Source organism: Simochromis diagramma, unplaced genomic scaffold, assembly GCF_900408965.1.
Source record: "Simochromis diagramma unplaced genomic scaffold, fSimDia1.1 OVJJ01000321.1, whole genome shotgun sequence".
Lineage (NCBI taxonomy): Eukaryota > Metazoa > Chordata > Actinopteri > Cichliformes > Cichlidae > Simochromis > Simochromis diagramma.
In genome coordinates, this window is record NW_024386772.1 from 9,593,832 (window position 1) to 9,619,491 (window position 25,660).

Below are 25,660 nucleotides of genomic sequence, written 5' to 3' on the forward strand. Positions count from 1 at the left end.
ATAAAGTACAGAGGACACGCCCTTTTCTGAAGAATATGGTCAATAATTCAAGTAGTGAACAATCACCAGAAATAAAGTAGGGCATTTGTTGCACTCTGACCGCAGAGATGACTGACGATGATGAGTATGAATAATGGCAGGATATATGACGCTTGCATTCAGACCTTGCATGGGAGTCTGTTAATCTTGAACTTGCATCAGGGTAACTTTTAAGCTTAATTAATCTGATGACAATTAGGTAACCTTAGGTACATACTGCCCGTGAGAGCTACAGTACAGCCCATTTGTTATGTTCCTCCTACGTTTCGATTTAAGTGTGGGTGTGTTCACATATGCATGCTGAGTTTTGTCTGTGTATGTCAAGGCTTTTTCACATTTGTGTCCACTTCCATGAGCAACAGCACTTTTTCTCCACTGAGCTGTGAATTTTTCTGCATTACCCTTTTATGGTGCTTGCGTGACAGTCCTGGTTAAGCCGTGCAATGCGGGTTAAAGTAAAATAAAACAAGGAACGTGACAGCATTAGCGTCAGGCTAAAAGCGCTTAGCTAAAATGAAAGTTATGAACAGGTGAGAATTTGTTCTTCTCACCTGTGCTGTAGGAATATGTAGTAAAGAAAATTAATTTGGTAAGTGTGTCTGCATGGCTATATTGACACCAACACAATACCTTACTGCTGAGCTTATTTACTGTCTTTACAATATAGCCCATAAATCCCATCTAATCAAGTCACAATGAAAGTAAGAAGATCCATCCACAGACAAAGCAAGACTGAAGATTGAATACACATATCAGGCTCCTGAACCTCTGAATATTCTCGACTGAGCTCACAGAATGGTCAAACTTACAGTAAGATTTCAAGAACTATTGTGCAGAGAGTGAGTAAAGCATTTAAATCCAAGCCAAACTCGCAGACAGTATTTCTCTTTTACCCAGCACACATGACATGAAAAAAAAAACAATCTTGTATAATATACCGGGTAGCTTTCTGAATATACTGCTGGAACATGCATTCAAATTTATTCACAGAAGAACTGATTGCTCCTGATTGCTCCCTTGATTACAATCCTAACTGTCTATGGGGGTTTATACAGTATTATTTGTAGGATACGATAAACTGTATGTGTTTGGTTGAATCTTAGATAGCTCAATCAGGCACGAGCAGGGTTCCACATTTTGCTTTGGGCTTGGAAAAAGAAAAGCCTTGATCAAACCAATACACAAGGACTACATGTGGCAATCAGCAGCAATGCATTCTGCAGCCCAGCATGGCTCTATGTTCTGCTCCTTCTCGTGCCCTCATCACCAGCTGAATGTGACTCAGTGCAGCCCTTCCTGAGGCTTGATACGCCCAGTTAAATTGCCCCCCCCCCCCCCCCGCCAGACACACACACAGAGCCACTGCACATATGTAGATGCGTGCAGACATGCATTGACACTTACAGATACTGTAATACTGTAGTCATTTTCTGGATATGTGACCTGTTTACCAATGTCCCACACACCAGACCAACAGCAGAGCGCATGCCACATATTGACCTTTTCTCAAAGCTAATCATTGATTCTCTGTGTAACATAGCGAAAGCTATTACTGTAAATGGAGTAATTACTGACAGCAATTTGGAAGTCTTCTTCACAACAGAAAGGTAACAAAAGCTCAAAGAAATCCTCCTAATTGAGACAGCCCCCCCATAGCTATCTGCCTCTTCAAAACAGCCTTTACTGAACTTACAATGTGATTTTTTTTCATCCAGATTTTCACTTGTCTTATTCCGAGTGTTAGAAACCCTCAGATATTGAACCACTTTAAGACATTTCAGTTGATAAAATACATGTAATTGACATAACATTTACAGATCTCTATATACAATTTTTCTGTTTAGTCTTAAGAGCATTTTCAAATCTGCTTTAGCATGCAGCATAAGCGCTATTCCACCACCTTATCACTTTACTTTCAAACTGCTTTGTTTCATTAATGTTCTGTTCATGTTTGTTTGCAGTAGAGCTGGTAGCTATTCTTAGATAGCACCTTGTTAGATGACCAAAGAGACAGCCAGTGGACAAAGTGGCTGTGTTTGGTCTTTGTCTGAGTCATTGTTTACAAATGTCACCGAGTCACAAAGTGAAGGTATCACAGTGATTAGCTAAGCACCGTGGTCGGTTACACAAGAGGAAAGTAAGCCAAAGATAACTCTGGAAACAGACAAAAAGGTTATAAAGGAAACTGTGATGCTAATAAGAGGCAGAGAGAAAGACAGCAAGACAAGGAGAAGGGTGTAAGATGTATTTTGAAGCTCCCTGAGGTGATGAATTTACATCTTTGTCGGTTTTCTGCCATGTCTGCAACAGTGAAACTAACAGGACCAGAGAGGAGTGGTGAGGTCTTGCCAATTGTACTTTGGTTTGCTGAGAGATTGCAGCAGTCAGATACTAAAAAAAAGAAAAGAAAAAAACATGCTTGACATAGACAAGGAGCAAACAATGACCAGAACCTAACAGCTATGTACCGTATATTAGTAATTAAGGGACAGAACCAGCCTGCAGTCTTGTGTCCAACCTCTTTGTCAGAGCTCACATTGAAGCCTCCATTTGTATCCTCTGTCTTCAGGTCATTAATGCTCACAGAAGCTGTAACATTTAATTAGGGAGACATTATTAGTACAACACAGGCCCAGTGTGCAGCAGAGAGAAATCCCCAAACAGCCCCTAACTGAATATTACATTTACAGCCACATGGAATTATGAGGGTAAAGGTTAGCAGAAACTTGTAGATAAACAAATTAGCTTGTCACTTTACACTTTTTTGAGTTGGGAAGAAAAAGCCTGAAAAAAAAAGGCTTATTAGAATAAACAGTCCTGTAATAGCCTGTGTTCTTCCTTTGCCTTCCTCCAACTCCCTGCCGATTTCAGCCATATACTATAATCTGCAGTGTCTGTGCTGCACATCAAAATGAGGAGCCACTGATCCATTCAGTGATTACACAAACAAACAGACAGGAAAATATCAGCAAACTGCAATGCGGTGCAAAAATGAGAAGTTTGTACAAATATTATAAAGCGGTAATATTGTGTGGAGTTAGTCAAGTGTGAGATGAGAAGATTGGGTGAGTTAAGTGAGTGGGAAGGTGATAGTGGGAGGAGGGTGGATAGGCCCTAATGGTAAAGAGTAGTTATAACGTCTTCTGCTATACCACATGGGACATTAGTCTGGATCTCTCAGCAAAAGATGTAATGTTTAGCAGTTACAAAGCCGTAAACTAATAACTGTAGTAGCATTTGCTATGTTACTGTCTCTAGTCAGTTCTTCTTCAAACATATGAATTACACTGCAGGATTTATGTGAGTTTGTCTGTGTGCTAAACAAAGACAAGCAGCTTTGTGGATTTGTCTGCAGAAATTCTGTTGATGCAAGATGTTGTGCAGCCTGCGTTTCACAATGAAGACACTGCAAGATCTGCAGTGCAACTCGTGAGCGAATGTCTGCGTTCAGATAGGATAAGAGAAAGGTCATTCTTTGCACTAATATTCCATGCAGCACCAAGCACCACCTTTCTTTGCTAATCGATAACATAATTACTTTCATTGGTGGTCTTTAGGACATGGCAGTCTCCTACTCTACTGCTCGATCCTCATTGGACAAACGATTGTTGACTTTTAGCTGATTGCCATGGGTAAAATGCATTCAAAATAAACATCTACCCTTTAAACAAAGGAGTTTCTAATAACAGGGAAAAGAATTCTGGTGATATTTTTTCTCCTCATAGATTAAATCATTCATTTAAATTTTAACGACACCCGTGCAAGGACCCACCTCTGAACAACAACTGAGTGTTTGTGTCATTTTGAAAAGGAAAGACTTGTGATTAAAGATGGCCCTTCCGAGATGCAGTCAATAATAATTACATTTTCTAATTTCCTTGATCATTTCCACTTATAAGCAGTTACCAAAATCCAAATCCTTTATGCTTAGATTTTTTTTCCTCATTTTAAATGACCTCTTAATTCATCAAACTATGTATGGGCAGTATCGGTTAGTTTTACTTTGAAAGGAGTCCCACAGTTCACATGTAATACCCTCCTTCTGGGCTGTTTGGAAAAGTTTAACCCTGATTTTAAGTATGGCAGCTGCAGATATTGATCCTGACACGCCAAGTAGAAAAATGTGGATGACATGTGAGATGTATTCTTCTGTGAAGATGCTTGCACCAGCTCATTGCAAGCTGTTACTCTCACTGAGAAGAGTAAGAGATGAGAGCTGGGCCGAGAGGGCCGGTAGCCTGAGGCACTAAGGCGTAAAGAGAGAGACCTCTCCTGAATACCTATTCATCACATCACCATTAGTGTGGCTAAAGCACTCAGCTCTGCTGCTCATACCATATAACAAGAAATACTGCATTAGATCCCATTTCATAGTTTGACATGACTATCACTGCTGCCTGATACACAGCAGTACTTCAACCTGCTTGCTTTTCTCACCTTGTTATGCAACGAGATACAGACATAGTTATCATGCAGCTCATCTACACACACACACACACACACACACGCACATGCACACACACATAAACTCAAAAGTAGACAAACAAGTGCGGACTCTAATCATCATGAGAGCAGGTTTTTATCAGAGCATGGCGCCTTTTTTTCCCTCCTCCAACAAAAATGCCACTCTACATCACATTCTTGTCGCATCTTGTCTGTCAACACTCATCCTTCCATCCTGCTGCTTCCTGTGCCTCTCCCTCCCAAGCGACAGGATGCACATGTCATTGTTTTGTCATGGTCATGGCCGTATTGATTAAGCGATGGGAAGCTAATTAAAGACAATCTGTAAAAGAGTGTCGTTGCCAGTGAGGGGAATAAAATCACAATGACAAAGTGGTAGGCCTCTAATTATTATTCTCTTCTCGTTCAAGATGCGAGAGATAAAAACCCTGCAGACACAGTCGTAAGGCTCCCTCCGACTATTTCTCCTTCTGTCCCTGCTCACAATCTGAGTTTTCATTTTCAGTAACTCTACTCTGTCTTTCACTGTCTTTTCAGTTTCTCTCTCTCTCTTTCTATCACACACTCACTTACCAGCCATGCTGCCCTGCTTGGCTACTCCACTGGGCACTAATTCAAACTCAGTTCACATCCTTTCACTTTGTACTGATACTGCCCACCAACCCTGATCAACACAGCAGCTTTAGTTCACAGCATCTGTCCACAGTGTGTGTGCCTGTGTGGCATAAACGTATGCATGCACACTATATGGTCTCGGTTATAGTGGATTAGCTTTTGGAACTACACTTTTTCCTACACACACACACACACACACCTACACACACACACACACACACGCACACACACACACACAGAGTAGCTTTAATATAATTTAGATGCAATATGCATACGCATTTCCAAGAGTATTGCTAAGGGACAAGAGGGGGGAAAGGATGCTTTCTTTTCAGTACTTGAAGTACATTTTGTCCTTTGTGCAGGATGTCTTCGTGTTTCTGAGACTGCCATTATTTTATTTTTTTTAAAGAAAAAGATGAAAACATTTTTGTTATGAAAAGTTGCTTTGCTCTAACAGGCTTATCTAAACCTGAGCTTTCTAATCTAGCATTGTGTTATCCATGACCCTACTTATTTCAGGACATTCAGCAGTGTCATGAAATAAAGCAATGTCCTGTGCATATCATAGTTCTTGGTTAATATATATTCATGTTTTGGTTTTTAGCTGCATCATGGTCTCTACTTCCAGATGTTGCATTCACATCCAGTACTGCGCACTAATGTGTCCATGTATGTTTTATAGAGTTGGAGAAATCCTGGGGGTTTAGGCTCAGCTATCATAATGTAATGCAAGCTGGAGTTCCTTCCACTGGATCATCTTGTTATCGCCCCCTCTCCGGCATGTAGTGTCTTTATCAAAGGACCTTTCTACCTTGCTCACCGTGGGGCTGCAAAGAGCAGCATTGCCAGCCTGCTTGATATGCAGCAGTGTCTGGTCGCTGCTGGGCTCCCACGCCTCCCTGACTGGAGCCTTTAAGCCCTGGCGCAGTCAGAGAAAGTGAGTCTCCCTCATCAATGGCCCTACTGAGTGGCTGTGACAGTGCCACGTGGAAAACACATCGATTAAATGGTTCCTCCTGCCTTCTACTTCCTCCTCTACTGTGCTGTATAGCTCTCATCCTTCATTACCCAAAATGATCACCCTGCAATTGAGTTAGCTTTCAACATGGGAGGCAATGCTGTCACAGTTACACATGGTGGCGAGCAGACGATTTGATGGAACAAAGGTAGCAGGGATCACGAGAAGTAGAAGCAGGAAGAGACGAAAAACTGAGGAGATGAAAGGGAAATGAGAGAGAAGACGAAGGATAGCACAGTTTGAGCAATTCAACCAACATTTACTCTGTCACTTGTTTATCACCCCTCATTTAGTGTCAGTTACTGCTACAGCTCTCTGCTTCATACGATGGATGTCAGCAATTAACTAGGACGTTCAAAAGGAAATCAAAATCCACGACTGAGAATCTGACGTGAAAACCAACCGCTTTTAAAAGAAACAAGTTTGTATGTTGCCTAACGAGCGAGCAGGTAGAAGCACAATCTGTGACTGGTGTTTTTGAATGCACAGCGCTCCTTGATGTGTTTCTTCCAATAAAAGTGAAGAAATGTAAAGAGCAACGTTCAAGTAGCAGCTTGCCCAATCTGCTCAGTCTTATGAAAGCTTTTGTATCAGAGCGGGAAGAGGAGCTCTAGGCGCAACAGCCATATTTATATTCCAATCTTCTACACAGAAACCCACATTGCCAGGCTCATAAAAGATTCATCGAGCAGGGGAAAGCAAGGTCGTACAGAGAGCTGGTCAGGAGGTGCCTACTGCAATGCAAAAAAATAAATAAATTTAAAAAAAAAGAGCCGATTGGCACACACAAACCCACACTCACGTACACCCCAAAACACTGGGTCACTCCCATAGTGACTGTTACTAGGGCTACATGTGTTGTTATCCTTATTACAGGCAGCTGTGTGTTCAGCACTGACCAAATGATCAAGCACGTCTGTGCACTAATTGGCATCTGTCACTTAGACCATGCACTTCAGCAGCCTTAATAGCTTTAGCCGTGTTTGTTTGAATCGATTCTGTGAATTGTCTGGCTCTTTGTCTACTGTGGATCCGATTGCTGACATGCTTGGAAACTAGAGCGCAAAGGCGAGAGAGAAAAGGAGACAAAGACAATGTGTATTTGCGAGAAGAAAGAGTGTGCGTAGAGGTGCATGTGTGTCTGTGCTGGGTGTTGTCAGAGAAATGTCACTCTTGCTTAGAGTCACAGACATAAACCTCTGGGAGTCCTGCACCCTCGAGCACACTCACACAGAAGGAAAGAGAGAAAGTGGGGTAGAGAATGCGATATAGGGATGATATTCATCCCACCAGTCAAGCCGATGCTTCTATACTCTGTCGACAGGAAGCATACAAATAACATCCTATGCGTTATATTAGCAGCCAGAATGTTTTGAGAAATTATTTATGCATGAGTCAAACATTGTAAATGCTGTAGAAGAGAGATCAGGAGTCAAGGAGGGGGACATAATTTCAAAATATGATACATGCAATGCAATTTTTTAGATCTCCTGTATGATTTTTTTTTTAATCATCCAGTTATTCCTGGTTAAATGTCAGGTTAACCAACCATTTATGTAGAAATGACAAAGCTAAGCTTTCTAATAGTGATTGCAATCTGTCCTCCAGTCAGACAGCTTGGTCCATGTGAATCCTAATGGTCGTTATACGACAGCAGGCTGCTGGATTTTCAACACGACAGAAAACAGCAATAGAGGTCATTTAGGGCCCACACATGCCTTGAGCAAATGTAGTGGACAGTTTGTGACTCGGAATGAGTAAGCGGTCATTTAAAGTGAAACTAAACTGTAATGTTCTATTTGATGCTGGCAAGCCCCTTTTCAAGTAATATTTAAATGTCTGCCAAGTGTGTTGAAGGTTTTACAAAACATATTTTTTGGTTTGGCAATTGCAAAAGCAAACAAAACAAACACATAACCTATGTAAAAAGGTTATTCCATATGAAGAGGTATGGCCAAGCTTATGCTAGCTCTACCTCTGGAGGCAATCATGACAGGGAGGCAGTATTAGACTGAGAGTCGGGCCACTGACCTCACATGCTTCTCTACTCAGCAGTGCACCCGTTAACCAATTACCATGCAGACCACTGCCTGCCTGTGAGGCTCATCCAAGGCACCGCAGTAGTAAAATCAGCTACCCGTTTCACTTTGTCATTGAGACACACCTCAAATAAACTCCCCAGCATCATCAGAACCTAAGTCACCCAGGAGTGAGTTGCGAACAAAATGATGAAGAGCAGGTAAATCATCATTAAGAACTCAAAAAGCACAATAACCTTCCTTTATCTGTCCCTGCACAGTACTACTTGATCTAAATATAACCGGCATCATTCACAGCTGTCCCAACGTTCAACTTTAATTTTACAACTCATTTGCTCATAGTGGGGTCATCTGATTGCTGGGGTTTTTTATTGTGGGGTCTTTACCTTACAATGGAAACTGAGTCGAACTGAATTTAAGGTTGTTTTTAATTAAAAAGTCTTACAGCAAAAAAAATAACCTCTTCAAGTCCTGATTTCCATTCTTAGCTGTGAATCCATACAGTGCCGGTGCTTGTGAAGATTATTTGTCCCTGCAAACGCGATCACACACACATAAAAACGCCTCTGATGATTAAGCAGCAGGCTACATGAAAGCACATCAAACATTAAGATGAGGGAGTGAACATTGGACAGCACAAAGGCTCGATAGCTCTCAGTGCATCAGCCCCTTTCTTAAGCAGTATCTCTTTTATAAAACAAATCTCTCACACAATGTGGTATCATTATCGTGCCCTAATTCAGGCCCTACCCTAATCAGTCATGACACAAGCACATACTATTCAATCTCTCCAAGCAGCAGTGAATCAGATATAATGCAACCTCATTATCTGTGGCTGATTGTGAAGCAGCACCTTTGTATATTGATGGGGAGCACATGAAAGTGGATGCACAGAGGCTAATATAACCCTGCCTGCTCACTTACTCACCCACATCATGCTAAACATGATTGCTTCTGAGTCACAGGCAACACAGGTATTAGTTCACATAGGTAATTATGTGGTGTTTTATTCAAGAAACAGATGAAATTTACAGTAAACTTACATATTGTTGCCATGTAACGCAAAATATGTCTTTAAAACCACATTTTTTAGCAGTGAGTCAATTGACTCATCAGTTATGTGTAAGCTACACCCATACTATGTAATGCTCTTGGCGTATGAAGATATATCTTTGTTGCTGCTTGACCTTCTAATTACATGGGCTTGTGTGGTCATGCAGTGTTAATAATTCATTCAAGCTCTGGAGCTGTCTAGTCCAGCAAGGTGATTTTATCAGCTGTGTCTTTGCCTCTCGCTGGCAGATTTACACCCATGCTCCTGCAGCTTTTCATTTGTTTAATTCTCTAGTTGGAGGTTATGATGCGGCTTGGCAGAGCACACTCTGTCCAGTGTGCTACTTAGTGCCCTTCTTCCTGGAAAACATAGATTCACATCTCTATTCTTAGAACATTATCCAGCTACACGTCTGTTTTCTCAACATTTATATAAACCTTTGCCTAGTGGGTTCTATGATAATAATGGCAGTGGGAGAATTTCTATAAAGAAATATTTCTGACATACAATTTTTTCTCTTAGATTTCTACTGTAATAGGCTTTTGGTGTGGAGACGAGGATGAAGATTTAACATGGCTCTGTCACGTTCGTGTCTAGGGAAGGGTTTTTATTATGATCATGCAGCTTTGCTCTCATTCAGCTGGCACCAGGCAAAGCCATTTTTTTCCAAAGGGTCAATGCCAGAGGGGTGGATTATTTAAAACTGTCTCATGTGGACATTCGCCAACCAAGCTTTTTGTCCTGTCTGACTCTGAATGATCAAAGGTCTGTCCTTTTTGTCCTCACATGTAGAAGCACTGTAAACAGCTTTACATTAGGTCAGCTTACAGCATTATCGTTACTGTTTTTTGCACTTGCGTTACTAAAAGCATCTGGTTTCTCTGACACTTATGCTGCATCGCTAAACTACTGTATAATTAGCTGAATGTAAATAAACATAATGTTTGTGCCAAATGATGTTTTAAACAGCAGCCTGATTTACAAGTGCTTGTTCTGTTACACTGCTCGCCTTTCAGCTATAAATTGGCCCTGGCTGGGCAAGTTCCTCCTACAATCATGACACCAAACTAGAATGAGGAAACAAAATTTAACAAGGTCTTACAGGGTAGTATTTTCAAATTGGTTGTTTATCATGATCACTGGCAACAGAAGGGATCAAGAAAATTACTGAAGAATCTAGCCAATTGCTCACACAGGCTCCTGTCTCCCTCTTTGAGAACAACAAGGATTTCTCCCCCAATGCACTTTGTGTCTCAATGGCAAAACACCAAAGCAAGTGTTCATTTCCATCAGTCTCAACCACACTATTATCGGCAGGCTTCAAGGTGAGGAATCTTAAACCAATAACGGCATTTCTCTGGCACTCACTCACTCGTCTGGGATAGAAGAATTTGTATTTATTTATTTATTTATTTATCAATTTATTTATTTTCCTTGCCCCCAAACCCTAAGAGAGAAAATACATGAACCAATCACTACGCCTTAACCAGTAATTGTGCCGCTCTAGAAAATGAAACAAATAAATCATCTGTTTAATTGGAACAAAATACACATTACATCCCCATCAGGCCCCTTGCATGCTTTTTAAAAGAGCTTGATTGTCGAGCAGGAATATAGTATTCTTCTCAAGTCTTTGATTGTAACAATAAAGTTATAACTATTGATGAAGAAGTCACCTTATTATTCATCTTTACTTCAATTCAATAATTCATTATTTTTAATATATTACATTAGAGTAATTTTCCAAGCTGCAATACATTACATTCCCTATCTTGTTAATGATGAAACAAACAAAGTATACAATACATGCAGTATCACATATTGATGTATGGTAAATCCTAGCACTTGATTGAGTGTACCTGTATTCTGTCATGCGTCACTTGGTGTGCACATTATAGCAAGACATCTGTGCCAAGGTCAAACAGGTGCCCATTTATATCAGTGGCACTAAAGACCCCTGGGCTTTATGGGCACTTAACAAACACACGCAGTGAACGAACAAGTGCATCTGTCTCATTAAAGCTGTCTAAATATTTCATAAAAGCCTGTGTTGAAACTGTGACTGAAGCTGACTGTGGATATGAGCTCTGCTGGTAGGGAGTGTTATCCCCGTTGCAGTACATATGCAAGAATTCATCAATACTTTATGTTTGCAATGCAATCTTAAGACGATGGGTGGTGTCATATTTTCTTTCAAACCTTTCAATATTTAATGTAAACACTTACAACAAATTGTCCCCCAAAGGCAGCTACTATATAAACCCACTGAAGAAGAGGTTGAGATATAAAACTGTATCATCAGTTACGTTGTCAGGATCACATTTGCAAGTGTTTACCATTTATTGAAGTGCATCTGTGATGCCGTGTGAGTATTTGTTGAACAGAGAAAGTTGTGTAATTTACAAATTTCCTCCAATTTTGGCCAAATTTTTTGGTTTGGATTAGAATATATCAGTTTTTACTCCATAATTAAGCATCAGGGGAAGTTTAATCATGCTGGGGTTGTGCTTGAAAATAAATGAGAGTTTTGCACGTTGTTACCACTCTAGGAGTTACACACAGTTCTCCTCTAATACCAGCTGTGCTGTACATGATTTATTTTAAATCTACCAAACAGGTGTATGGCACATCTACTCATCTCCTATAAATTGAAAACGCACAACAGCTTTCCCTCCTTTTACAGGTCAATTGTAATTGTTTACTCAGCTGGTAAACATAAATGAGTGATGTATGGCTAATGCAAATGCAATGCGAAATATTAGTGAATCTGAACAGTTCCAACAATATACTGCATTTTACAATGATAATCGACAGCTAAATGGAGTAACAGGCTGTGCTCATGTTTGAGATGAAAAGTCCATTAGTTTAACAGTATACATTTACTGCAAATACCTAAAGAGCCATTCTGAAAAAGAAATGCAATCGAAGACAATGTAATAGAGAGCTGATGCAATTCTATTATCCATGAGTGACGGCCATATTATTCACTGTTATTTTTCATACCATTTTAACGTCGAGTATTTCACTGACCTTGTAAATGCACATATATTCCGTGTCATTTGATCTTTGGTGTTATATCTGCAAGACCCTGAGGCCTCTAGATGGCCTTTGCCAAATGGTGATACTCACCTCCAACGTATAAGGAGGCGCTGTCTTCGGTGCTAAATTGACTCAGGCGCGACACAGCGCTGTCCACGGTCCTGAATATAGCTTGGCTTGTTACTAAAGGTATAAACAGCTCTGACCTACAAGGACCATTGGCTAGTTTGTGTGGTCCTAGTAAATGTGGAGAATTGTAGCTGGCTTCTCTGTAGACGTTACACTTTCTAATCCATCTGAGTTATGCTCATCACTGCACGTATGTTGCCCAGCTGAACCCTTGCAAGTTCAAATGCTCTTGCCTTGGCCGAAAGCTTTTCTGGGTCAAATGATTTACCGTCCTTCACTTTAATTTACAACTGTCACATCAAAGCTCGTCATTTTTCCAAACGGGCACGGCTTTTCTCGAGTGTCATACACGAGAGCACGCCACACAAGCAGGCACACATCCCCAGGAACTACAACCATTTGTTGGCGCTGGTTTGGTACAGTATAGTAATTACTCATGTCTTGCATTCACGGCCACAAATCACACTTCGTTGCGTGACGCTTAAACAGCGCAATATCTGATTCTCGGTGAGCCCCGGGACCCCTCTGTCACTGATGTAGAGGTTGATAGGAAGATCTGTAAACAACGACCTCCAGGGCATCAAAAGCATCAGAGCGCCGACAAATCAATTACTATACTGTCAGAGGAAGATGGTACTTTATGTATTCTTACCATTCCTTTAAGGCAGTGACTATAAATTGCATGACGATATTCTTTTTTTTAATGTGTAAGGGCTCTAGTTTACGTGGATATGCCACCGACTGTTACAGCCCTTCTTATTGTTATGCTTGAACTTTCTCCCTATGTTTCAGTAGCATGATAGATTGCAGACTGAACTGCGATATTTTCGGATTAATAGGTCTTCGCAGTCGTTTAACATATTTTACCTTCTTTGAAATTGCGATGTTGTTCCAATCAAAGCGTTGGTTCACAGGTATAATGTCAATTTTGAGATTCGTAAATAGGTCCTTCAGGAACTTTTGAGCAATGCTTATTCATCGTATACATGCGTCCTTACCTCACCGGGCATGACAGCTAACATCACAAGTAGGAACATGGCACTGAAGAGATGCATTCTTGTCGAAATGTTCGCGTCCCAGCCGACACCGGTTCCGGCAGCTGTTCCTCCGTGTTTTTTTTTTTATCGTTACTGGGGCGGTTTCTTCACATACAGAGGGATTCCTTCAATGCTGTATCGGCTGTGCGCCACCAGCCTCATCACCGGGACGCAAGGCAGCCCTATGTGGTTCGGTAAAGCGACCAGTCGCGTGTCTTTTGTGGAGCATAGACAGTTTTGCGGGAAGCGAACGCTGAACCTCCTATCTCTGAGAAGGAGAGAAAGGAGGTGAGAGAGAGAAAGAGAGAGAGCGAAATAGAGCGCAAACTCCTGAGATGCTGTAATGAGTCAAAGTGAACAGACAGCGGTCCCCTCCGTCCTGCAAAATAACTGCGACTGAGCGCCAGGAGCTTGGGGGGTGGGGGCCAGAGGTTGGAAGGTGACTGCTGTGCTTGCAAGGTGCCGACACTAGGAGCAGCACGTCTACGTGCCAGGAGTCCAGAGAACGAAGTACCACTCTTTGATGCAGCCGAGGTTGGCTGTGCACCTGTGTGTGTGTGTGTGTGTGTGTGTGTGTGTGTGTGTGTGTGTGTGTGTGTGTGTGTGTGTGTGTAATAGATAGATAGATAGATAGATAGATAGATAGGACCGACAGAATCCGACATTTAGCATTAATGTCTTCCTGCTCATTATGAATGATAGGTAGAAAGGCTGTTAGATCAACATTAATACCATCCATTCAGCTCTGACATATATCCAATTACAACATGCCAAAACAAAGGGATTCTCTTGGGTTTAGGAAAATGATAAAGATTATTATTGTTCCGATTACAATTAAAATAATGAATGCTCCAAGCTTTATCCACTCAATTATCTAAGAGATAATTGATTGATTCTGCTGACATTCATTTAATACCTATTGTCCGAGCCAGGTGAAGATAGAATGGGTGTGCACACAGCTTCTTTGGTGTGTGTTCATGTAAGCTGTGACAGGTTGTGTTTGTGGTGATGGTGATGCTTTCTTGGGTATAAAAAAAAAAGTATATATTTCAGCCTCTGCTTCCATCTTGTCCTAACCTCTTAAGGATGTTCTGGCTTAAAAAGTCTTTGAGGTAAATGCAAAGTGTGTCATCTGTGGCTCTGGAATCTCTTGACTGACCAAAGCTAAGACAGCTAAAGCTGCAAAGGCAGGACATGAAACGAAAGGTGTATTGCTACTGAATAAAACATGCCTGTTTATAATTTTCATTGTCAAATCCACACAATACGGCAGTGTTGTTGTGTTTCTTATTTATTTTTCTTCTAAGGACACAGTAGTTAATTCCATAAAACATTACTCTTGAAAACAAAACCCCGTGGCTGCAGTTCAAAGCTTTCCAAAGCTAGAATAGCATAGAATAGTTCAAATAAAGGATATCAACTGTGATGAGTTGTTTCTACTATCCCTTTTGCCCCTGTATGGTTCGCGAGAGGGTTGACTTTCTCCACCCCTGCTGCTGCCCTCGGTGACATAGTGCACACCCCTCTATTTTCCCAGCAGGAAAAACTACAAGGAGGTGAAATGAGTAGCTAGAGGAGGGCGAAAGGCAATGGTGATATCTGAGAAAGACAAACATAAGAATGCATGAAAGATTCCTCCTTCCAGTCATGCTCTTTTCACCAGTGTTATTGTATTTTAGTGTTTCATTCTGGATGCTGTCTTTGCTCATACATACAGTAAAGCATGAGAAGCCCAAGATTGCCATAGTGTGTAAAATTGGTGATAAGTCATTGGCCAGGGTGCCACTGTTATTACTGAGGAAATACTGTACACTCTACTAACAGACTCATCCCTTCTCCTGGTTGCTCTACTCCATCTCCATCCCCTGTCACACTTTGCAGTCCTGGGGCATTGGGAAAATTGTGGGACTGCTTCTTGGGTAAATGCAAACAAAGCATGACCCATTTGTCAAACAATTGCACTATTTTTCTCTTGTTATCCTCAAGTCAGGCCAAAAAGGCCAAGGGAAAGAAGAATGAGACCCCCAGAGCCACTATATGTCTTCTCAGGCAAGCAGGCATAATCTCTCTGTGTTTCTGTATAAGGCAGATGTAGCACTAAAACCATGATGATCCCAGGGTTACTCTCAGTGATTATCTTATTAGATGACTGATTCAAGATTCGGGGATCAATTTGACTGTGATCATGGAATATAGAATTGTGTAAGTTAAGTACAAACTTCTTTCATACTACTGACAAAAAACAAATAGATATATTTACATGGATGAATAAATAATTATTAAGAAATGTCGTGATATTGTTGTGGTGAAGGAATAATGTATTCTCACAGCCTGAGGAGAATACAGGCTGTGATAAAAGTTTGGTGGTATGACAGATAGCTCTATATTGCTTGCCAGATATTGTTTATAGCATCCTTTAGGCTTTGCTCAGACACCTCACATAACCAGAATAGCTGATTTAGCCATTTTTAGTTTTCTTAAAAAGAACTGTGTGATCAGCATAACAGGTTTCTGTGATATTGATTGCCAAGAACCCAAAGCTGTTGACCTACTCTCCCTCATCTTCATGGAGGGAAATGTGTCTTTACCTTCTTTGTTCTATAAAACCAGCAGTCAGCTCCTTAGTTTTGTTTACTGAACAGTCGATTGATCTGGTGTTGTATCTGTAAGAGTAGAGTTCTCTCCTTATTTGGACAGTGCGGTTGTACTTGGGGTGGTGAATACACAACTGTAGGGAGCTTCAATGCTGAGAAGATTTGATTTGCGATCTCAACTGTCTGGTTTTTTTTTTGTTGGGATGTCCAGTATCCACGCCCAGGGAGGTTAATTTGTCAGTCAGTTTCATGGGGAATTTCTATTTAGGTGTTGTTATTTTCCAGACAGTATGAAGACAGGGAGGAGGGCATTCAACATGGCATCCTCTGTGGATGCAATGCAAACTGGTAGGAAGCTGTCTTTGATGTACTGGCGAACCAGCTTATCAAAACATTTCATCAGAATAGAGTTGATTGGTTGTGTGAATGCATTTCATGCTTTGTGGTTCAAGCTAGGATTACCTGCGGTGCTTTTCTCCGAGTTAGTGTGTGCATTGCTAAAATATTTGCAATAATGGAACACACTCAAAGTGGCCTAAGGACTATATTTAACAACCATGGCATCTTGGTGCTTAGGTGTATGTGTGTGCAAGTACGAGTTTGCACGAGTGTGTGTGACTGCCTGCAGGCATCTTGCTTGTCAAAGCATTCTTAAGCATTAAAACACAGCTGTGCAGATGGGGCCATTTGTATTGAGCCACCGTTGCCAAGCCTATTATTATATAGATTTTCAATTTCCAAGACTTGACTCTCTTAAAACAATTGGAAAGCAAGAAGAATATTAAGAATACTCTGAGAATGAACTGTGGTATAGAAGCGCTAGAGAAAGAGTAACTACGCTTTGTTTGTGGTTCTAGTGAATCTAAGACAGGTGCATGGACCCAGGGAGTGACTAAATTGCAGAGCGCAGCACAGGCATACACAGACAGTCTAATTGGATTGTGTGACGTTGGAGTACATGAGTGGCTCCATCCATCTAGAAAACATTGGAGTCTGTCCCATAACAGAGCTTGTGGTTTTCATTGATCTTTGTAATGTTACTGCTGCTGCTACTGCAGCTGAGTTATTATGCAGTAGAACTGAATGATCATGTGCTCCTTCAAAGTATCCAGATCTTTAGTCTATATATAGTATGTTCAGCTGGCATGTGGGAAAGTGTAAAGTTTATGGAGTTCTTAGTATCTGGCTTAGAATGTATGAGCAGACACTAATAATAATGTAAGTTACTTCACTACAACATCAGCTAGTTGATAATAGTACAAATAGTGTAACCCTGGCATTCCAGAAAACATAACACAGATATCTAGCAACAAAAAAGCAAAGTGCACAGCTTCCTAGAGCATGCATCTCACATTCATACTACCTAATGAATCTCTAATGCCTAAACAGCATGAAACATCTTATTCAGCAGTCCCAAAAGTACAGTGTCTTTGTGCAACCGAAGACTGCCACTGCTAACACTCAGCTGCCTGCTGAGTTTTCCTTTTCACTTCACTAGGGGAAAATCGTTGTTAATCTGAATTTGAAATTTTCAAATATCTAGTTCCAGAAGTCTAGGCTTGGTGAAAAGGGCAACGTGGAGTCATAAAATCTATTATCCTGATGTTTAAAGATTAATAATCCAACAATGACAGCTTATTAAATCTCATCTTTCTCTCATATCCTGATAAACCTAGGAGAGAGCCTGGGTTTATCAGGATATGTCAAATAATATAAGGAGAAACACGTAAATGATGGCAAAGTTAAAGCAGTCAGTAGGACAGAAGGTTAAGAGTGCAATGTGCCCGACGCAATTCTCGGCTGAGTGCCCAAAGGGAGAGGTGTGAAACCTTCAGTGTCTGCCTGAAGATAGAATTTAACATGGCTTTTCACACTCATCTTAAGCTGCTTCACTTCACTACCTGATCATAACCAAGGCAACGAAGACAAGGACAGCTCAGGTTCAGTTGGATTTTTTGCAAAGAGGCCTTGCCATTCTTCCTGTCTGCGCCTCGCCAGAAATCAGCAAACATCATCAATCACCATCTAGAAGAACTGTATGGCAGTGTGCTCATGTTGCAGAATCAAAACGGCGAGTTGCTGCCCAGCACAGACTCACAGCAACATAAAAAATGAGAGGAGGCGCTGGCTGACCTATCAAACATAGAAAGGGATTGTTTGCCAAGAGTTCCATCCTTAAGTAAAGCTATGTACACGCACAATCTTCCTATTGTTTTATCTTGTACTATCCTTTTTGTTGTTCATTGTTTCATTGACAAGTCTTCCTCTGTTTTGCTCTGCTTTTTATTTCTCCCAGAGTGAATAGTAGTGAGATGCTCCCTGAGTTGTTCTGTTGTCTGTATTTGTGCTTAATTGGATGAAAAGATGATGCATAATGCGGGAGGAAAGAAACATGAGAGAACCAAAGTCCATGTCGCCTGTGGCAATAGAAACCAGCAGCTATTTGTTGTTGACATTTTTCTCTGCTGTTTTTTTTTTTCTGCTCCATTGAAACTGTGGCAGCTTCCTGTTTTTTCATGCATTTAGGGTTTTTTCTCCCTTTGCAGCCTGTCTTGGCAGTAAAGTTCCCAAGCATCACAAGATTTCACTCTCCACTGCCACACTCTCAAGGGCGAGCATGTGTTTGTGTGCGTGGAGCTTGTACACTGCGATATGGTGATCTCTGATGTACTATCGAAGGGGCGCTTTGATGTGGGTCTATCTAAAAAAGAGTACAGTCAGGTTCTCTCCATTAGGGACAGAAAGAATGATGTTTACTTCATTGCAAATAACCCGCAGCAGCCAGCGCACATCTTCACTTCCATAAGTGTGAAGTAGGAAATGTGTACAAGTGAACTTGAAAGAAAGAAGATATGAAAATTGCATGCACATTTCTTTTGAGCTGTACTGTTCTTCTGATCAGTACTTAGGAGGGGTAACAATAAGCTCCTCCACCAATAAGTGGTCAGGGCTTTGTGCTCATTTTTAAAGTAGCTCCAGCTAGTATAAATCCTTCAGTGCCCATTTTTATTACTCATTTGCCACTGTACTCTATTTTCCAACATCCACTGTACTCTATTTTCCAGCATCCATTAAGACCCAAATATGTGCCTCAGGTTGATAAGTCCAAGGATGTGTGTCCTTTTCTACTGCTTTTTTACGATTTTCTTGTACATTATTTTCAAAATATGAGGCAGAGATAGAGATTGAGAGGGAGAGAGGAAGAGATAAAGACCTAGACATTAGTAGGATAGAAAAATGGTTTTACATAATTAAGCAGATAGAAGTGATTACAGCAGCTTATCCACAGAGCACGAACTGCGCACATTCAGCCTCATTATGATGTCAAAGACTCCAAACTGTCGCTGATGACTTAATTACAGTTTCACAGTGGTGCAAATGTTGTAGAGCCATTGTGGCGATTCACAAACCTTTCTCCTGAATGCAATCATCAGAGAAATCAGAGACGGCGCTTTTATTCCACTCTATTGTTTTGTAATCTTTTTCCTTCTTTTTGCTTTTCTCCTCCCACTGATATGTTTTATCATCTGATTCTGCTACATTTATGGTGAAAAATATAGAAATGAAGGGGATGGAAAGGTTCTCTTTTTCCCTTCTGCTTGCATCACTAGGGCTCCTTGCAGTCCTCTGAGTGGTAGTTGTGGGCTGAAGTTGTCCCTCCAGCTTTTGCACTGCTTTGCCAAGCTCCATAGAGGAAGGCCGACAGGCAGCTGAGTGTGGATTCAGCACTTCTCCGGAGTTAGTTTCTAAAGCCAGTCACAGGGGTTCTTATTCTCCAGTCTGCTTCTGCAATATTGAATAAGTGAAGTGCCTGAAGCGTGGAACTGGACACAGCCGAGAGGCAAGATGCAGATTTGATTAATCATTATATTGCAGGGGAACACTGTGCAGAAACGACATGTAGAATATATACACTGGTAGAATGGATGGTATAGAACCAGAGCAAAGGATATCTTATATCTGCTACAATTGCTTATCTTTTCATTCTGCAGTTTTAAATGTCCACATATGTATATAGTCCTTGAGCGCGTACATTGCATATCACACCTGTACGTACATAAAGTCACACACACATCCTCAAGCACACACATACAGATATAAAACACATAGTCCCGTGCTCCTTCCCCTGAAGGCCTTCATTAGATAAAAGGAAAACAGCTCTTTCCAGAGCTGCAGTGCAATTATTCAGTGTAGTCAAGCATGTCTCTGTGTGACAAAGCAAATTGCTTTTTCGGTTTGCTGTTCCTGATACAGATAGGGCTTTCAAAATCTGAGGGGAAGACTCGCGCCACTGCTCTCGATGCAGCAAGAGATACCGACAGTTATTTACCCCACTGTGTGTGCTCGTGTTTACAGATGACTTTATACATGCCTGTGTGCCACCTATTTTCGTGGAGATAGCAGTGTTTTGCGCTACATAGTGATGTGTGACAAATATCCTTACTGCATTTCACTGAAATCTACCTTGATTGATAGAGGTGTAGAGTGATATGGTCTGTTATAATCTGTGCAAAATAACTTCAGGCCCTGCACACTCCTTTGATAACATAAGATAAAACAGAGAGGCACCTGCTTTTTTCTGCTATGTAGTTTAGCATGCTCAGTACATTAAGGCTTATGTCCATAAACTTTGTAGCTGCAGTCTGTTTAATCTCAGTTTTAAAGAATAGACTTATAATGAGTTTCATTGAAGAACTATAGTTCAAACATAAAATATAATACGACTGAGTCGACAAGTTTTACCTTGAGTCTACAAGCCATTAAATTGTTGCTGAATCTAGTAGGTTTGGGAGCATGTTACAGTTGGCACTGGGGATCCTTGTGGTGAAGGCAATAGTTGAGGCACTTTGCATGAAAGTAGCCTGAAAAAAATACATGACCACTTCCTCAGGCCTGGCAGATGATTATCCTTCCCTTCATGTTAGGGTGAGCGAGAGAGCTGTTCATGGCCACTGACTCTTTATTTATCTTATCCCTGCACCTTCCAGTAGAGTCCCAATCAATAACCTGGAACCTGAAGCGAGAGAGAGAGGGAGACAGAGGACAAGTCATCTGAAGAGAGGCAGAGAGAGGGAACAAGGACAGAGCAAAGCGTGGAGATTTATTTCTGCTGCCCGGTGGTTTGTGACCACACACAGGGAGACAAATGCATATGGGAAGCTTCAGGAATCTCCCCTGCAATTATGGAGACTGTCAATTGATTTTGTAGTGGTTTTCATCTCTGTACAATATTGACTAGCTGTATTTTATTCAGAGGCAATTTTAGTATATAATGAGACTTGCAAATAGGAAAACAGAACAATGAAAGTTTGGCATTTATTTGGAGGATTAATTATTGTTTTTGTCCAATAATCTTATACAAAGACGTGTTAGATGGGAAGTCTTCATAGTGTGTTACTGTGGTGCTCAGTGTGTCTGTGAGAGAAGGAAAGGGCAAGTTAACCCCTTATGGCTCAGAAGGAGGTATTGATTATCATCTGCTCGCCTTTCACCATGTGACCAGGAAAACGCTTGAAACAACACGACATGTTCAAACAATAATGACTATTGTTGCTGGCCAGCCTGTTGCCATAGAAACAAGTTGTTGTAATGCTGCCAAGTTAGGTAGCATATAAGGGACGGGGTGAGGGAGGAGACCATCTTTCAGGCTGTGAATGCACACAGCTCAGACAAGAAGGGCTTGGAGGTTACATCAGTATTAACATAGGATGAGAGACACATAGAAAAAGAGTCTCGAAGTCTGCTGAGGAAGATGTTACACACTTTGGAAAGCAAAGTAAAAGAAAGAAATTTGGCATGAAAATGGAGCTAGAAGAGGAGGATTTCATCCACTGGTTCCACAGAGCTTTGGCTGCTCACTATAAGCAGTCTGAAGAGCCCTGCATGGGCACTTCAAAATACTCATGATTTATGCCCATCAGTGCTGCCCATATGTGCCTGGAATATCTGATCAATTCTACTGATGTAGCTCCACGCCTGCTGGGTGGGGGAGGGATAGACGGATGGAGGCAGGCAGGAAGAGAGAGGGAGAGAAGGTTGAAAATGGTGGAAAGGGAAGTACACATAGAAAAGAACAGGACAGGATGAAAGAAATAACAAAGGAAGTGCAACAGTGAGAGAGAAAAGAAGCTTGGGCTCACATGAACATACTGACATTTGACTTAGAGATGCTAAAAAGAGGCTAAGAAATGGGGAGAGAGTGAGCGAATGCAGGGGAGATAGAGAAAGAGTGAATGTGAATGGTCTTAGACCCAGTGGAACCCCCTGACCAGTCTAATTACACCCTATTTTCTTCAGAAATAGTTGGGTTTATTGTGAGTCAGTCTTCTGGGACCAGAACCAGTTCCTCATTTTCTCTGAGATTCAATTCCACTCCATCCTCCTCTGTCTTTTACATATAAAACACTTTCTTCAATTATCCCTCTGACGTTCATATCTGTATTATTTGATGCCTTTGCCTATTCAGAGTGACTGCTCATTTCGCCCCACTCTTGTGTGACTAGAATCAATCCCAGGCTCATTCCAAGATGTGCGGAGAGAGTGAGTGTGTGTGTGTATGTGTGTGTGTGTGTTGGTGTGTTCATACACCCTCTATCTAGCTGTGTGTTGAGTTTGATTGAAGATAAGACACAGAGCAAGATTGGAGAAAAAGACAGACCAGGGGAGGGAGTGAGGGGTGGAGGTGAGGGCGGATATAATTTAAAAGGAAAGTGCAAATGAGTGTTTTTGTGTGTGTATGTGCACGCGCATGGAAGAGTTAGGCCAAGGAAGTAAGTGTGCTGGAGTGTGTGTTTGGTGTAATGAAGGTGTTTCCAGCTTATCCTTGCCCTGCTCTCTCCCTTGTGTAGGACAGCATGGTTTATTTGAGATCAAATGAGGCTACAATTACACGGTGGATGCCTTTCTCTCTCAATCGATTACAAACAAAAGGAGCATTCCATCAGAGTATTTTAACTTGGCATACAGCTGCATGCATGGTCATCTATAGCTTACTCCCTTATTGTTCCTTAGCTTTGAATCTTTGGGCTGTAAGAATACAGAGAAAGTGATTTTAAAATGGATGTTTTCCACCTAAATAGATGTTTAGTATAAAACTGAAATTGGACTAAGCAGTCTTTTGCAGTTTCTCTCTCACGGAAAGCAGGTACTAATTACTCAAAAGATCTAAAGAAGTGTTCAGGAGATACATTATTTTGATCAGAAATTGAATATTAATGTATATGCAACTTAGTTTCTGTACTGTTTTGTGTGTACTAAGCATAAACATGAGACATTTGGACAAAGAAAAGAATTAGACATGAAAGTAGAGTAACGTAGTATGTGTCACAAATAACCTTTCAAAGTAAATTAATTTATTCTATCATTGATGCATGATTATTAGAACTGAGTGAAAGCATCATGATGGCCAGGTAAGAGTGATTCTCAACACAAAATGCACACTAGTGTAAGAAAATATTCACACTTCTTATAAAAAACTTGATTGTGTTATAAAAATGTAAATGAATAAAGTTCTCATTTCCCCTGGTGAATGGTATTCAGCCATTCACCAGGGGAAATGTCAAAGTAAAAACATAATTTTAGACATCTTTGCTAATTAATAATCAAGAGCACCTAAGTGAGTCTAACCGAGACAAAATGAATGATTTGGCCACAATGAATCCTGAATAAGGCAGTTATATTTGCCCTCAAATTTTCTACTACAAGAAAACTATTAAAGAAAATCTTTTTAAAGTTTATGATTTGGTTCCTTCTGAATGGGAAAAAGTGGCTTTTTATTATTTTATAACTAGGTTAAAACACAGCAACTGATCAGTCGCAAAGTTGGTCCTGGCCCAACACAGTAACGCAGAGATATCAGATGTGCTCCTAGAATCAAAGAGCACTCAATAATTATGAGAGGGGAGCAGTTTTAAAACCAGCATGGCTGGAGGTGGCCTTTCAGCCAAATTGAGAAACAGGGAGGTGGCCAGAGAGATGACCAAGAATCCACTGATCTCTCTTAAAGGACTTCATAAATACCATCCACTTCAGTAAACCAGGCCTTTATGACAAAGCAGAAAGAAGCCACCCTGAGTTGAAAGTATATGACAAACCGCTGGAAGTTCCTAAAACAAACTCAGAGAGCATGGAGAGAAATATTCTTTGGTCTAGCCAGTTAGAAACTGATCTGTTAGAGCACTGCTAATAACATTACATTACCGTAATAAAGGAGAATAAATGTAGCCAAATACAAAAATGTCCTTGAAGAAAACTTGCTTCATAACCTGAAAACACAGCTACAACATACAGATAAAGTAATACTTTAGTGACTTTAGGGACAAGTCTCTAACTTTTGGTAATTAACCAAGCCACAGTTCACATTAAAACCCCATTGAACATCTGTGGACAGTTTATAGATGGTTCTATTCTTGTCTGAAAAGCTCGGCATGATCCGTTAAAGATGAATGTGATTAATACGCATTTGTAAAGCCAGCTGAGTCTCTGGGAAGCTTTAAGTGCTGCAAAATGAATTTCCACTAAATTAAAGATCTGAATACTTAAAGCTGAGATTCTAGCTTTTGAAATTTAATTTTAGGGTAGAACAGTTGCGCAGTTGTTAGCACTGTAGCTTCACCACAAGACAGTCCTGGACTTGAATCTGGTCAACTGGGGTGCTACATTTGCTGGCTATCACCCATGATCTAACTATGTGCATGCTAGGTTAATGGGTTATTTTAAATTGGCTATAGGTGTGAACAGTTATCTGTCTCTTTGTTAGTGCTGTGATAGACTGGAGACCTTTCCAGAGGGTAACTCAACTTTACACCCCATGACAGCTAGGCTGCAGCCCACCCCATTACCCTCAAGTGGATCAGTATAAAAATGTCATTATTTTGTGGTTCTAGGTTATTGACTGTAGACTAATTGTAATATTCAAAACTTTTCAAATATTATATTATTATAGTATATCTAGTTATATTGCAACACAGTGTATGAAATGTGAATGAATCTAAACAATTATGAAACATAATGCCCAATCCAGATGTTTTCATTGCCAGATAATCTCTGTTATTTCTGCGCAGTTCTGCCAAAATGTCTGTAGCCTACATTAGTTTACCTGTTACATTATGATTGTCTTAGCTCTTGTGATTTTGTCCTTTATCCGCCTGTCTGTTCTTTGAAAAAACCTGTTTTTGAACATGGTTCTAAGTAGACTGTAGCTGCCAAGTCCTTTGAAAGCATTTGAGTCCAGCATGTGTCCTGTTGCCAGTTACTGTGAGCATAGCTATCCAAATGAAAGAGAGAGCAACATGTACACCATTGAAGTTCTCTCTCTCGGCACATCTGAGATTTAATGCTAGTGGCATTTGATGCCTGAAAAATATGTATTGACTTCTTTTATTTTCTTTTATAATCATTCACTTAATGAGCACTGTGTTTGAAGCTTTCACTAAACTGTTTTTTGTGATGTGTTTGTCTGAGGTTTCAGCAGGAATTAGCACCCCTTACATATTACTGACATCTTTTCATTTGATCATACAATCTAGTCAATAATGCTTTAACTGAATTTCACAACTATTATGCATAGTCTGTTTTGTTTTTGTTCTTTTTAGAGCTCTAATACTGATTAGATAATACATTTCCAGTACTCC

At 40.6% G+C, this 25,660-nt stretch overlaps 1 protein-coding gene across 1 annotated transcript in view; it reads right to left on the reverse strand.

The window, feature by feature from the left end:
* The window catches only part of olfm2a (olfactomedin 2a), a 45,274-nt gene extending 31,461 nt beyond the window's left edge, over positions 1-13,813 (reverse strand). The window contains exon 1 of the mRNA XM_040047899.1: positions 13,396-13,813. Coding sequence (XP_039903833.1) covers positions 13,396-13,452 — 57 coding nt within the window. The 5' untranslated portion in view covers positions 13,453-13,813. The remainder of the gene's footprint in view (positions 1-13,395) is intronic.
* Positions 13,814-25,660: the final 11,847 nt, after the last annotated feature.